General features: G+C 43.4%; 1 protein-coding gene across 2 annotated transcripts; it reads right to left on the bottom strand.

The window, feature by feature from the left end:
- Positions 1 to 775: 775 nt before the first annotated feature.
- LOC308300724 (sphingosine-1-phosphate phosphatase 1-like) lies at positions 776 to 8,039 on the bottom strand. 2 transcript variants are annotated; one of them, XM_080744616.1, is made up of 4 exons: positions 7,502 to 8,039; positions 6,528 to 6,964; positions 5,680 to 5,769; positions 776 to 1,884 (listed from the first exon to the last, which is right to left on the bottom strand). In XM_080744616.1, exons 1-4 carry the CDS (start codon positions 7,740 to 7,742, stop codon positions 1,333 to 1,335), a joined length of 1,320 nt encoding a protein of 439 aa, XP_080600742.1. In that variant the 5' UTR covers positions 7,743 to 8,039; the 3' UTR covers positions 776 to 1,332. The 2 variants fall into 2 exon arrangements, with proteins under 2 accessions (XP_080600742.1, XP_080600743.1); XM_080744617.1 differs by having other exon boundaries at positions 7,511 to 8,039.
- Positions 8,040 to 16,503: the final 8,464 nt, after the last annotated feature.

Below are 16,503 nucleotides of genomic sequence, written 5' to 3'. Positions count from 1 at the left end.
TTATGAAAACTTATGTTACTTTGTAGATTTTGATTATTGTTACAAAACACCACTTCAGCCCTATAGCCAATCTACAAGCTCACAATAAATCACATCAAAAAGTTTTTAAGATTTTTTTTAGACATTTTTAACTGCTTTTACTTTTGGTACTTTAGTATATTTTAATCCAATACTTTTGTACTTTTACTCAAGTACATTTTGAATACCGCACTTGACTTGTATTTTTACTTTGTAAGCAGTATTGACACATCCACCACTGTTGTTTTGTGCAGGCTGGCCAAAGAAAAAACGGATTGACTACCAGTCAACATCTTTATAGACTTTAATAGCATGTTAACCCATGTTATTAATCCTGGCATCCCTATATATTGGGCAACAATATTCAAAATTGAGACCCTTGCATGTGTACAGTAAGTTTGCTTGTCTCCAGTAGACAATTCATCCCAAATGAAGCAAACTAATAATAATCCCAAATTAATCTGAATGCATGTTGTAGAGTAAAACCGAAAGTCACTACATTATTTATTGTATAAGGGCTGGTTTTGTACTCAGATCTGCCAAAGTGGTGCCAGTAACCTTTGAGCAAGACAGATAAGGTTTCAGATTCCTATCTGGTTTGCAATCCTCACACCTCTTCTGTCAATCCTTACTCAAGTTTGTCCACAATACATTTTACAATGTGGAATACATCTTGTCAGTGTCAGAAAAGCATGGACACGATATCAATATTTGAACATACAAGGAATGCATGAATAACAACAGTAGACGAAACAACTCAATTATTTAAAATTATTGACTCAAAATATAAAGACATGCAACAAAATGAAAGCTAAACAGAAATAGGTAGGAACAATCCTGTTGTGATCCTATAAGACTAAGATCTTCATTCAAATTAACTTGGCAACGAGTTTAACATTTCATTAAATTGCTTTTATTGATTTTTAATCATGGAATTTTTAGGTGAAACATTTGCTGAATATATTTTGATCAAACGATTGATTTACTGTAGATATATTCTATGTTATGTATTATTAAATGCAAGGGCCAGTTACAATATGCCTGGCAGATTCCTTAACAGTACAATTCCACTCAATTACATGATGGTTGAACCGACTTGAGGTTTTTTAAAGTCAAGCATCTAGACTTAAAAAAATACTCCTTATAGGATGGCTCACCTGGTAGAAAAACTCTTTTGATATAAGGTGCCATTTTAATGGAGAAGGTGCCATTTTAATGGAGAAACTGCACATTTCACGCAGTGTTTATACAAGTATTATTTGCCTTCATCATGGCATAAGGACAATTCAGTAGTATTTAACAAAACAAGAACACTCAGGAAAGGTTTAAAATGCTGAAGAGGGCAGGCCCCAGACAGACACAATTAAAACCCACAACACTGTATACAATGTAACGGTACGGCAGTTCCACTTTCATGTGCTGCCGTGCCTGTCTTACATCGCTGGACGGCAGCCCACATACATGACATAAAAATGGAATAGTCAGTGCTTTCATGACCATCCTGGTGATCAGGAGAACAGCCACTCCAATCATGAAGCGAAGCACGGAGCGCATCACCAAGCTAGTGGTTATTGTGGGAACGGTTAGAGGTAATGCTGACAGCGGTGGATCAACCAACAGCCCCAGCTGATAGTTTACGTGCGTAGCCAAGGCAACGCCTACACCGGTGCCCAGGGCCTGAGCGGTGTCACCCCGTGAGGTGCTCCAGGAATCAAGAGAGAAGGCCACAAGACCAAAGCTCACATGAATGACCACACTGACAAGTGGTGCATGGTGGCTTGTCATGTAGAAGGTGTCTATCTGGTCCAAAATTGGCTGGAAGAAGGCTAGGATAAGAAGGGTATACAGGAAGCCAGTGATTACCTCCTGAAAGAGAGAAACACAAAACATGTGAAAAGCACTCTTAAAAGTTAATGGATGGATTCATTGTATAACAAATTATTTGTAAAAGTAAAGTGTCAATTTGAAGCATGTAAACGTGACTTTCTTAAATACAAAAATACAATTCTGTGAAATACAATTCTGGTTCAATCTTCTAACTACCAAAATAGAATTAAACCTTGAGATGTGATGACTTTGACTTGCAATATATTTTAAAAACAAGGAAACAGCTACAAGTGTTGCACGGTGCCATCAGTATTCAAAGATGACTGGCACCTCTCCTCTCATTTGAATGTGTCTGTCAAATGGATCTAGAAAGTAACTTCTAACCACCTGGTGCCCTGTGAAATTTATAGAATGTTTTCTAATGTTACGTGTAATCTACGGCAGTGGTTCCCAACCTTTTCCGGCCCTGAACCCCCAAAATAATCATATTTGAACTGGGGACCCCCCCACTCAGACAAGCACTTAGAATTGTAAGAGTTGAGGCATTCAATTTAGTTTGACTTGGTTGATACCACAGATCAGGGGGTCCTGACCCACAGGTTGACAACCACTGATCTACGGGACAGGCTTTCTCGCTGCAATAAAACAAAAAAACTTGAAAAGTCACAGTCATAACATCTCTCCTTCCATGTCTCATTTGATGCACTTTGCTCTGATGTCATGATGATGGTGTGGCGTCAGGTTGCTGATAGGCAAGGGGAACATGCAATAGCCACACAACATGCAGGTTGTGTGGCTATTGTTCTAATCTAATCTAAACAGAGCACCAATCACCAATATATGTTGTGTGGCATATGGTGAACAGATACTGGGGATATGGCAAAGGGAAAAGCATGCACTTTGTGTTTTTGAACTCAAGTGGAATTTATGCTGAGGTGTTCTCATAGACAGTACGACTCGAGTATGTGTTAATGTAGGTGAAACGGTTTTATGTTTATGTCAGCAATGTCAGAAAATACAAGTGCAAGGTAAATATGTCAACCAAGCAACTGCAGCCGTTTTCAAAGGACACATTTCATCCAAGATTTAAATTAGGGTAGCGTAAGCGATATTCTTTGGTTTAAAACAAAACGTATTTAGTTAAAAGGGGCCCAGACTGCTATCCATCTCTCTCCCCCTGTTTCCTGTCTGTCTCTACTGTAAAGCTATAAATAAAGCCCAAACCCCCACCCCTCGTCCCCCCCAGTTCCAGTTCCGATTTTGTCAGCTTTTTTCTGTTTACTAAAGAAAGACCTGTTTGAATAAACACACAATAGCAATGATTACAATCAGAATATAGAGCTGTTTAACACTAAAACAATTAGCTGATTGCAAGGTCACAATCGTGCACCCCTCATTCAAGATGTCTTCCTGTGCATCATGCAAATTCTCTTTATTTTAACATACAGTAATATATGAATTCTATAGGCAGGATTATATTCCAACAAAATTAAACAACGCTGAGTGATTCATACAAATGTTTTGTAATCTAATATTCTAAGCATATTCTATCTATGCCTATAGTTGAATAAGAATTATCCTTTAAGGGCCATCGACTGTATACCAAGCGCTATAACTATAACTATATCGTTCACCACTATCATGGTTATAGACAGTTGTGGTGTAGACTCTGCCATCAACTTGTGTTCGAGCGATTTTTAAAACAATATCTTTATAGTTATAATTAATGTAGTTGGAACAACAGAAGTTCGGGAGGTGTGGCCAAGCAGAGGACAATCAACCAACTCTAACCAGCCACTGGTAACTCCACCCATGCCACCCTGTGCCAACCACTCACCCATCTCCTATCAAGCTGACAATTCCTCCTCTACCAACCACGGTGGTATAAAAACCCAACTTGAAAAAATGGCGGTGTGCATAGTTTCCAGTATCCCACCCACCCTCCCTCCCTCTTCTTTTCTTTTCTACCTCTATCCTCTCTACAGGTTCCAGGTGGGGTCTCTCCACCTGCTTCAGCACTGTCGCGTGCTCCTGACCCCTAAGCCAAAGTATCTGGGTCTACGACCCCCCGGAACCTCCCTCCTCACGCCTGCCATCCTCCGTCCGAGCTCCTGGCCATCAAAGCTGCATACTACACGCTTGCGTGTGGTGATGATCTTCGATGATCATGCCAGCACCCAAATGCCATTCTCGTGCCCATGGCCATCTAAGCTGCACACTACACGATTGCGTGTGGTGCTGACCTTAGATGACCACGCACTCAGAGTGTCATTTCATGCCCTTGGCCATCTAATCTGCACACACCATGCTTGCATGGTGCGTGACTTTAGATGACCACGCTGGCACCCCCATGTCATCCATGCCCCGATGACCTAGCCGGCACCTACGTCATTCATGCCCCGATGACTGTGCCGTCTCCCCCATGCCGATCGGGCGTCTTAGCCATCTAAGCCGCACAAGCACGCTTGCATGTTGCGATGTCCTTAGATGACTATTTCGCACTCAGCATTATGGCCGTTTATGCTGCACATCCCATGCCTCGCATGCGATGCGCCCATAAACGACCATACACCAAAAGCTAAATGTTGTTCGTGCCTTTGGCCATCTAATCTGCACACTGCACCCTTGCGTGTAGTGCTGACCTTAGATGACCATAGCACTCTGCATTCTTGGCCGTTTATGCTGCACATCTCTTATGCTGCACATCTCATGTCACGCATGCGATGCGCCCATAAACGACCATACTCTCGGTTTTATAATAAACAACCTTAAACCTATTTTTTGTCTGATGCTTGGTTTCTCCTAGTGAATAGAGCTTTGTGTGGACATTCATTTACATACAGACAGTAAGCCAAAATGATACCATGTGATAATATCATTTTGTTGTTACACTAGGGTGTATGCATTTATTTTTGGAAATGAGTCAGCTAATCAACAAGCACTGCAGTCAGCTATTCAACAGGAAGATGAATCACAGACTCTTTGTGGCGTTTACTCTTAATTTCCTTTAGGAGAGTGTAGAGAGACAGATAATCAAGAGCAGAGAGACCAGATGAGTGTCGGATTCAAACTCAGATCCTTCCTTATACGTTACCAAGGAGGAGCATTATGGTCTGTACGCTTACTGGCTGAACATCCAGGCATGTTTTAACATGAAGCTAGATAGCATTTTTTAGGTTATATACGTTTTTCTTCTTTTACTGATTAGGTGCGTGGTCTACCTATGTTATAGTTTTTTATAGATTGATATTCCTATGCATTTGTTATACTAGCCCTTACCCGTTCAAAGATATGAGCTCCGAAATGATGTGCAGTGTGTGGGTTATGGGATGTGCACTGTGCACACAGTATATGAGGGATGGAAAGTAACTTTAACTGGTGCTTGCATGCTAATATGTAGGAGCATCAATGTAAGAAATACCCGTTCCATTTAACGGCTACAGAGATACTGTGTACCGATCTGCATGATTTTTTGACAACATCTGTAACAGGGCCAGAACAATTGCTCCAGCCACTGAGGAGAAACACTGTGACAGACACTCACTCACTCACTCACTCACTCACTCACTCACTCACTCACTCACTCACTCATTCGCAAAATTATAGTATAGATATGTTATATTGTTGTTAATGTACTGACTTGCTTATTATAGTGATGTGTATTACCTGCTTATTGTAAGTCGCTTTGGATTAAAAGCGTCTGCTAAATGCCTAAACTGTAAACTGTAATGGTAATTATTATCCTGAACCCAGTTCATTGATCATGCTTTAGAGATAAATCATATACTGTATGTGGAGGATCCCTGGGGATTACTTCTCTCTTGATATGCTTACCAGGATAGAGTGCATGCCCATGTAGACTCTGCTTACACAGACCAGGAAGCTCCAACAGCCAGCCACACACAAACCAAACAGGAAGGGATACTATAAGAGACGAAGAGAGCATAAAATGATATCATAAAATGAATCATTATTACTTGCTGGGACCTTTTAGAAAACTGAAATGTTCAAGAGATCCATCATATTCACCACGATCAGGCTACACTAAACTCCATCATCTAATTTAATGGACGACCTACTACTTTTAGCACATTAGCAAAAGGCCAGTACATGAATGTGCTATACTTGGGTGACAGCGATGTCCCTTTCCTGTTGCAATGCTTTTTGGGTGATGTAAATATAATTTTGCCCACATGACTGCTCTCCATGTCTACAGTCAGGTGATTTTCAATAGTTTACATTTCTTTAAATGTCTTTACATGAAACTGTTACTGTTTTCATCTAAGTTATGCATAACTAGGCTATTTCGTTGCCCTGTGTGTAACAATTGTGTTTCTTTCTTGTTCTTCGAAGGCACTTCAGGTGAACTCCCCATTATGGAATGTGCAATGTGCATCCTGTGTACGCTTGATAACAACAATGTTGCACGTTGGCCAAGAATGAGTTCAATGCATGTAGTCTAGTATCTGCTCTATCGCCGTGGTTCTCAAAGTAGATTCCAGGGACTCTGTGGGTTCCTTTAGGGGTGTCTAAATTAACCCATACAAGTCTGTAACTCTTGACAGTGTACAAATGGAACCAAATGAACCCTAACGGGTCCATTTGTACACTGTCAGAGTTAAGGGGAGACCTTGAAATGTGAAAGTTTGACAAACACTGCCTCTATTGTGTGCACTCCTTACCTCCCACCGTCCATATGACAGAAGGAACAGAGAGAAGGGTATGGCTGTGCCAGTCATGGCATGTGTCGAGGGCATGCTGTACTCAGAGTTGTAGAACACCTCGACTTTCACCACGGGAGGGGATGCGGGCCGCGACCAGCGCACTAAATCTTTAGTGGACTGTCCTATGAAAAGGTTCCAGGCCCACACTATGATCAGTCTCCGGCTGACGAGAGCGTCGACGTTCCAGAAGAGGAACGGGAAGAATATTATAAAAAACATCTCGTTGCCGAGCTCAGTCCCGAACGTGAAGAGATAGAAGAGGAATCTGTTGTGGATGATGAACTCCTGGCCCACATCGCCGGTCAGCGAGTTTCTCCTCAGGGGTTTTGCCCTGGCATCATCCGACGCCGCCTGGATGCTCTGCTGCTCCCCGGCTGCAGACACTGTCCCGTTCCCTGTAGCAGACAGGGGAGGGGAGTAAAGTAACTAAGTACATTTACTCAAGTACTGTACTCAAGTACAATTTTTTGTTATTTTTACTTTACTGGAGTATTTCCAATTTTGTATACTTTTACTTCTACTCTACATCTCAGAGGCAAATATTGTAAACTTTAGTTACTAGCTACTTTGTAGATCATGATTATTATCTTATTATTACAAAACACACATGAACCACCTCAGACCTTTTAGGCCATTTGAAAATAGCCGATATATCTACAAGCTCACAATGCATTGCGATGCAACGCATTGTGAGCTTGTAGATCTGCTATTTTCATTTTATACATTTTGAAAACAAAACTTGTGAAATGGGACATTCTGCACAAAGAGTATGTTCTACTTTAGCTACTGATAGGCTTACATTTTGATGCCAATACTTTTGTACTTAACCCTAACTCAAGTAAATTTAGATGTCCAGACATTTACTTGTAACAGAGTATTTCTACATTGCAGTATCAAGTGATTACAATAAGTAAAACATCTGAGTAGCCTACTTTTCTCACCAGTGGCAGCAGGCTCTGAGCTGTCCTGTCCTCTTCTCTGCCGGACATGTTCTTCTTGTACGGCATCATGATCAGACACATTGTTCGACAACAGCTCGCCGTCTGCTGTCTCCTTTGACAGTTTGGAGAACGTCCCCTTCACGCCGCAGAGCTTTTGGAACCTCGCCACATGACAGGGGTCTTGTAGGTAACTGCACAGCCCGCTGAACGTCTCTATCGCGTTTTTCGCCATTCTAGGGCTACAGAGGAACCTGCCTTGGCTTTATAAATATACTCTTCTCTAAAATATCGGCCTACGGCAACAACAAAATGAGACCATTTCCATCGGATGAGATTAACCAACCTGTAGCTGTCCCACGAAAAACGGAATATGACTTAATTAATAGGCCAGTGGGTTATTTAAATTTGTATTTCCACTGAGCCGGGTCTACAAAAACACATTGTCGCACGATAAAGAAGAACAAAGAAACACAAGTATTTTGGTGCAGGCAACAACACTGCCTGCAGTGTGTTAGCAACGCTGCGCTTTTAAATGCGCCGAATGACGTGCGCCCGAGTTGAGGAACGTGCTTCCAAAGTCCGTTATTTGTGAAGAATAGGCTATCATTAAAAACTGCGTCAACGGCTCTGCTGCATCTGCTGCCTCTTCCTGCCCGCCCGGCCTGCGCCTACGTGAAGTCAGCTGCATTAGCGTCAGCTGCAATAAGACTTCCGGTGCCGATCTCTTCAGAATAAGAGTACCCTGAGGCAATTGAAAAATGTTGAAAAACGAGTAATTGTCCCATGATATGCACATTCAAAATATAGATTAAGCATTAAAACGAACACACACAATGCTAATTGTGTTTCTGGGTAAAAAAAAACGTTTTATTAACATTAGAAAAACATTATAAATGGATAAATGCAGTTCACTGGAGTGCATAGCCTTTACAAATTGGGCACTGGACAGGAGGCGGCTCTTTGCGTCGGCACTTTGGAGACACGCACGCGTTCGGGGAGATCTCCTCTATCACTCCACACTCTCCGCTAAGCAAGAGAGGTGTAAAATCAATTTCTGTTGGCTTTCCAGTGCAGCCACTCGCTCAAAATAGTGACATTTTCAGGCATTTTCAAACTCTAGTTGGCGCTGGAGAGCAGACGGCTCTTTGCGTCGGCACTTTGGAGACACACACGCGTTCAGGGAGACCTCCTCTATCACTCCACACTCTCCGCTAAGCAGGAGATGTGTAAAATCAATTTCTGTTGGCTGTCCAGTGCAGCCACTCGCTCAAAATAGTGGCATTTCCAGGCATTTTCAAACTCTAGTTGGCGCTGGAGAGCAGACGGCTCTTTGCGTCGGCACTTTGGAGACACGCACGCGTTCGGGGAGATCTCCTCTATCACTCCACACTCTCCGCTAAGCAAGAGAGGTGTAAAATCAATTTCTGTTGGCTTTCCAGTGCAGCCACTCGCTCAAAATAGTGACATTTTCAGGCATTTTCAAACTCTAGTTGGCGCTGGAGAGCAGACGGCTCTTTGCGTCGGCACTTTGGAGACACACACGCGTTCAGGGAGACCTCCTCTATCACTCCAGACTCTCCGCTAAGCAGGAGAGGTGTAAAATCAATTTCTGTAGGCTTTCCAGTGCAGCCACTCGCTCAAAATAGTGGCATTTTCAAGCATTTTCAAACTCTAGTTGGCGCTGGAGAGCAGACGGCTCTTTGCGTCGGCACTTTGGAGACACGCACGCGTTCGGGGAGACCTCCTCTATCACTCCACACTCTCCGCTAAGCAGGAGAGGTGTAAAATCAATTTCTGTTGGCTGTCCAGTGCAGCCACTCGCTCAAAATAGTGGCATTTCCAGGCATTTTCAAACTCTAGTTGGCGCTGGAGAGCAGACGGCTCTTTGCGTCGGCACTTTGGAGACACGCACGCGTTCGGGGAGATCTCCTCTATCACTCCACACTCTCCGCTAAGCAAGAGAGGTGTAAAATCAATTTCTGTTGGCTTTCCAGTGCAGCCACTCGCTCAAAATAGTGACATTTTCAGGCATTTTCAAACTCTAGTTGGCGCTGGAGAGCAGGCGGCTCTTTGCGTCAGCACTTTGGAGACACACACGCGTTCAGGTAGACCTCCTCTATCACTCCACACTCTCTGCTAAGCAGGAGAGGTGTAAAATCAATTTCTGTTGGCTTTCCAGTGCAGCCACTCGCTCAAAATAGTGACATTTTCAGACATTTTCAAACTCTAGTTGGCGCTGGAGAGCAGACGGCTCTTTGCGTCGGCACTTTGGAGACACGCACGCGTTCGGGGAGATCTCCTCTATCACTCCACACTCTCCGCTAAGCAAGAGAGGTGTAAAATCAATTTCTGTTGGCTTTCCAGTGCAGCCACTCGCTCAAAATAGTGACATTTTCAGGCATTTTCAAACTCTAGTTGGCGCTGGAGAGCAGACGGCTCTTTGCGTCGGCACTTTGGAGACACGCACGCGTTCAGGTAGACCTCCTCTATCACTCCAGACTCTCCGCTAAGCAGGAGAGGTGTAAAATCAATTTCTGTTGGCTTTCCAGTGCAGCCACTCGCTCAAAATAGTGGCATTTTCAAGCATTTTCAAACTCTAGTTGGCGCTGGAGAGCAGACGGCTCTTTGCGTCGGCACTTTGGAGACACGCACGCGTTCGGGGAGACCTCCTCTATCACTCCACACTCTCCGCTAAGCAGGAGAGGTGTAAAATCAATTTCTGTTGGCTGTCCAGTGCAGCCACTCGCTCAAAATAGTGGCATTTCCAGGCATTTTCAAACTCTAGTTGGCGCTGGAGAGCAGACGGCTCTTTGCGTCGGCACTTTGGAGACACGCACGCGTTCGGGGAGATCTCCTCTATCACTCCACACTCTCCGCTAAGCAAGAGAGGTGTAAAATCAATTTCTGTTGGCTTTCCAGTGCAGCCACTCCTTCTAGATGGTACAGCCTAACCTCGCCTACCAGGCTTTCTCCCGGGAGAGAGCCTGGTGTTCGTTCACAACAGACCGTTTGGTTTCCGCCTAAAGCGCGGAAACCACTAGAAGAAGCGGCGTCGCTTTGATTTGGTTCCCACCGTTTGTTTCCCCAATCCCTATTAAAATGCTTGAGTAGCCTAGTGTGGTTTTGCCGGTCGCTAAAAGTTGGACTAAAACATGCATATACCAAACTATTTTTTCAAAAGCAAAACTACTCCGTATCGAGGAGTTTATTAGGTAGGCCATAAAAGTATGTCCTTGAGCGCAGGGGAATTATTTTCGGTTAAAACTGTTTCCGGTGGATATTTCCGGCCAAATTGTAGTCCTTGAGTACTACAACATGACGTTTTGTGGTTTCCGCTCCAGACCGGTTACAAACCCGAAAAGTGAAGTGATCCCAGACTAGGTACAGCCTGGTCACCACATAATGTACAAAGGTGTAAAATCAACAGAAATTGATTTTACACCTCTCCTGCTTAGCAGAGAGTGTGGAGTGATAGAGGAGGTCTACCTGAACGCGTGTGTGTCTCCAATGTGCCGACACAAAGAGCCGTCTGCTCTCCAGCGCCAACTAGAGTTTGAAAATGCCTGAAAATGCCACTATTTTGAGCGAGTGGCTGCACTGGACAGCCAACAGAAATTGATTTTACACCTCTCCTGCTTAGCGGAGAGTGTGGAGTGATAGAGGAGATCTCCCCGAACGCGTGCGTGTCTCCAAAGTGCCGACGCAAAGAGCCGTCTGCTCTCCAGCGCCAACTAGAGTTTGAAAATGCCTGGAAATGCCACTATTTTGAGCGAGTGGCTGCACTGGACAGCCAACAGAAATTGATTTTACACCTCTCCTGCTTAGCGGAGAGTGTGGAGTGATAGAGGAGGTCTCCCTGAACGCGTGCGTGTCTCCAAAGTGCCGACGCAAAGAGCCGTCTGCTCTCCAGCGCCAACTAGAGTTTGAAAATGTCTGAAAATGTCACTATTTTGAGCGAGTGGCTGCACTGGAAAGCCAACAGAAATTGATTTTACACCTCTCCTGCTTAGCGGAGAGTGTGGTGTGATAGAGGAGATCTCCCCGAACGCGTGCGTGTCTCCAAAGTGCCGACGCAAAGAGCCGTCTGCTCTCCAGCGCCAACTAGAGTTTGAAAATGCCTGAAAATGCCACTATTTTGAGCGAGTGGCTGCACTGGACAGCCAACAGAAATTGATTTTACACCTCTCCTGCTTAGCGGAAAGTTTGGTGTGATAGAGGAGATCTCCCCGAACGCGTGCGTGTCTCCAAAGTGCCGACGCAAAGAGCCGTCTGCTCTCCAGCGCCAACTAGAGTTTGAAAATGCCTGAAAATGCCACTATTTTGAGCGAGTGGCTGCACTGGACAGCCAACAGAAATTGATTTTACACCTCTCCTGCTTAGCGGAGAGTGTGGAGTGATAGAGGAGGTCTCCCCGAACGCGTGCGTGTCTCCAAAGTGCCGACGCAAAGAGCCGCCTGCTCTCCAGCGCCAACTAGAGTTTGAAATTGTCTGAAAATGTCACTTTTTTGCGTGTGTTCAAAGTGCCAACACAAAGAGCCGCCTCCTGTCTAGTGCCCACTAGAGCTTTTGGGGGCGTTTTCTTTTTTTTTTATATTGAACTCCTTACATCCTTGTTCCATCTTTTACTTAGTACATTTTACCTTTCACTCTGTACTTGGTCTCCGGCTTTTTCACTTCAACACCAAACCTATTGCCAAAAATAGCAGATCTACAAGCTTGTAGATCTTCTATTTTTGGCTAAAGTTCTCCTCAGAAAAGGGATGAGAGGGTTGTCCATTTATTCTAAAAGAATGGTCCTATCACACATAGATTTGGTGCCTTTCCCTGTAGTAATTCTGAGGACCCGATAGGGGTCCTGGACCCCCTGTTGAAGACCCCTGGTGTACATGCACACACGGTGTATTTTCATTACTTACATTAATATAGCCCATAGTAGCCCATTACATCTGCCCAATCTAAATAAACAGATAAAGTAAAATTGATAATTATTAAGTAACTGGACCTCATTAGATGTAGCCTACTTGTGTCAACAACCAATTGAAGCTCTTCTATGGATTACAATAGAAAGAATGGAATTAACTTGTTAAGTGGCCTTTAATGGCTCGCATACCACGAATTTCAATCTGAAAGAACCTGGAAAATGTGTTAGGACAATTAGAAGTACACTAGTATAGAGACATACATCATACACGTACTTCTTAAATACATTTGTGTCTTTTAAATAAACATTATTTAGTTGACTTTTATTTTGAAGGCTGGAGCTTCGCTTAATGCAGCCAGCTGGCAGGCCGGAAACGCTAATGCAGCTGACTTCACGGACCTCCGGCCTGCACTGCTTGTGCTTCTGTTCTCTCTGTCAACATCCAACATGTTCCACTACCGCCAACTACTGGACTCTGGTTGAAATACTATTATTACCCATCTGTGGGTCACGGGGCCTATTTTTATGGGACTAAAAGTAAAAATCCCATTTTCCCTCCCCCAAAAATCATTTTATTTTTAGAAATAAAAAAGAAAAAAAATGTATTAATGTTCAAACAAAGAAACAAACACAGCTAAGACATTCCATAAATAAAATATCCCTACTACTAATTGAGGTCGAGACCGGGGTCGCTGACTCGGGGTCCCGAGTCAGCATGTCACGGGTTTCACAGCACATGGCTGGTTCTACAGACTCCAATTTTCACACACGGATAGATCACATTTTTGCCTATACGTTCTTAGCTACTTCCCTTGCTGTTACTGTACTTGCATGATGTATGCCTACAGTTACAAAACAATTTTTTTGTAGAACCGCTGATCCAACCAATATGCCCATAAAAGGGGTTCAAGGAAGGACTGAGAGATACTGACATGCACAGACTTTCACATAAATGGCCGTTTATGGTCAAATCTACAATCATATGGTGGACATCACGGACACAAGTCAGGTTTTACTGCTGTCTATTCAAGGGACCAAGCAAAAAAACATCGCTGAGCATTAGGCCATGCAATGTCAAAGAACATGTGTGCAAAAGACTCCAACTTTTTCACATGGATAGCTCAGATTTTTGCCTATGTTCTTAGCTGCTTCCCCTGCCGTTGCCCAACCAATAAAAGAGACAAGGACAAGGACTGACTGACAGATACATAGATCTCCATATACGGGCACGTATGTGATTTACGTCACACTGACACGCACAGACTTAGTCCTACTGATGTCATCTGTTATCACTGACACCCTCTGGAATCCATGATCATAACCTCAAGTTGAAAGTAGGTGCACCAGTCATGCTGATTAGAAACCTGCAAGCAGGTCCTAAGTCATCGAGTGTGAGATTGCAGTTGAGTATAGGCACAAACAGGGGTAAAACAATCTTCCTCCCAAGAGTACCTCATAATGACAGAGGTGATGAGCATCCCTTAACCTTTATTAGATGACAGTTCCCTATCCACCAGCCAGGGACGTGCTGGGCCCCTGATTCAGGAAAAAGAGTTGGAGAGGCCCTCATTGCGTGCTATAGAGAGAGATCTCTCTCTAGCGCTGCTGCTACTCAAAGATTTGCCATTTCAGATCATGACAAGTGACATAGTGGGCCAATTACATGAGTTATATTTCGTCGTTGTCGGGTGGAAATGTCCAAAACCGTTTGTTTTGTATTTATCATTTTAAAAATGACTTAAACTAGTGAAAACAGCCGATCTACAAGCACACAACGCCTCGCAGATCTGCTGTTTTCACTACTTTTGTGCAACGGACTTATATGATGAAGCAGGGTGTGCTTGTAGATCTGCTGTTTTCACTACTTTTGTGCAACGGACTTATATGATGAAGCAGGGCTTTGCTTTGCGAAAGAATTTATACATTTGAAACTTGGAGATACGAGGTTTCTGCCCGACAGTAACGATTTACTTTGTTGGCCGCCCAGCCCCCAAAATGGAACGAAGGCCGACATTTTATTTTTTATTTTTTTCCTAATGAAATGATATCCATTCAATCGTCACTGGACCGGCCAATCGTCACTGGACCGGCCAGGAATGAACCGGCCGTTCGGGAGTTGTCCCGCTTTTCCCAATGGCCAGCACGTCCCTGCCACCAGCTTTCTCTGTTACCATCAATAAGAGTCAGGGCCAAGAGAATGAACGAGTTGTTATACTTGCCTCAACCTGTGTTCGCTCATGGCCAACTCTACACAGCCTTGTCCAGGGGAAAGAGAGTCAGCGCCATAAAAGTTTTCATTCTGGATAATGACAAGGCATTACGCTGACAACATTGTTTATAGCGAACTTCTTTATTAGCCAAAGACAGTCAAAATGTTACTCTGCTGTTACTACTGCTATAGAGACACTTTGCATACTATCATTCTATTTTGCCTACCTCACACACTTTGCATTTGCTACTATCTGTATTCTGGATGCATACTGACAAATGACCTTCATTCTTCAACAGATCTTTGCCATTTCCCCCCTGAAACAACACACATATTCTCCTAATTACTGTTTCACTGTTAATGTTCACATACTGACATATACTGTCATTCTGGATATAATTTCATTTTAGTACTATTTCCTTTCTTGTTTGTATATATGTTACAACAAACACTGTCCTATATTACAATATGACAATAAACCATGACATCCAACAAATCTCATTTCTATCAACAACTGCGCATATGCATATACCCAATTGTCCACATGCATTATTCATATTCATATACAGCTTCCTTACTCACTACATGTACACAACTACATTCTCATCCATGCGCAATGTTGGATGATTAACATTTATGCTCTTTTCTCATGCCCATTCTTCATAAACTGGACATTTAGACTAGTTCATTATTATTATTATCATTGTCTTCTTCTACGTCCTCGTGGAATTTAAAAGACACCCACTCTCCACCCCAACCCATATACCCAAGTTATTTTACATGTCATGTTCCTCAAGCACCCTTCATCCAAGCACTCAGTAGATATATAACCTATCTATATTTGTGTGCATCTACTTGATAAACGGCTTCACTCAGCTAATAGACCTGTCAACTACTCTGTCAGATGTGAGGATACACCCACAGGTCAGATATATGTTGGAACTTGGGATACACCCACAGGTCAGATATATGTTGGGATACACCCACAAGTATCACACAGCATACATGGCCCTTGTCATTGCCTCTTTGAAATCCAGCTATGGCAGATGGATGACTGCTGAGACACACACACACACACACGCACGCACGCACGCACGCACACACACACACACACACACACACACACACACACACACACACACACACACACACACACACACACTATACACACCAGCGAACATAGACATGCTGTTTGTTTGAGGGATTGAGTGTTGTGCCTCTATGTGCCAGAAGAGGGCATACTTGGAATGTCATATCATGTCTAGGCTATTTTTCAGCATGAACTAGGAATGTGATTATTGGAGCTGTGTGAAACACAGGCTCCCTATACGTGGCTGTGTGGGTCTGTCTGTGTGTCTGTATGTAGCCTGAACTTCCTAAACTTCGGCACGCTACTAGTCCCACAGTTTTGCCACCACACACTCGCGCCATATGTCAAATCGACCGGCTTACTCGGGAATCGTGGGCTAGTAACTTGCTAAGAGAAAGGTTCAATAGTTTAATTGATATTAATTTATTAGTGAATTAATTTTCCCCATTGACTTATAATGGGAATCGCAAAAACTCACATTCAATTATTTGTCTCTCGCAAACCATAGGGGCTAGAGTTTCAAGTCTTGGAGAGGAGGTTCATAATGATTTCAAGGATTAAATAAAAAATAATTGTGTCATTTGGCCGCATGGTGGCGCCATAACACCCCACTTTACGTTTTGGCCTGTAACTCTTGAACCGTAGGTCGGAAAATTAAAAATATTTTTTCCCTGGATTCCTTGGGTCATAACGCATCTCCCCATATAGGCCACGCCCATTTGCGCCATGATAGATTTTCCGCCATCTTGAATTTTCTCCAAAACACACTTTTT

This window comes from Nannobrachium achirus, assembly GCF_963921795.1.
Source record: "Nannobrachium achirus genome assembly, chromosome: 16".
In the NCBI taxonomy this organism is placed as follows: Eukaryota; Metazoa; Chordata; class Actinopteri; order Myctophiformes; family Myctophidae; genus Nannobrachium; species Nannobrachium achirus.
The sequence above is the reverse complement of the archived record's forward strand: the minus strand, read 5'-3'. Positions and strand labels throughout refer to the sequence as shown.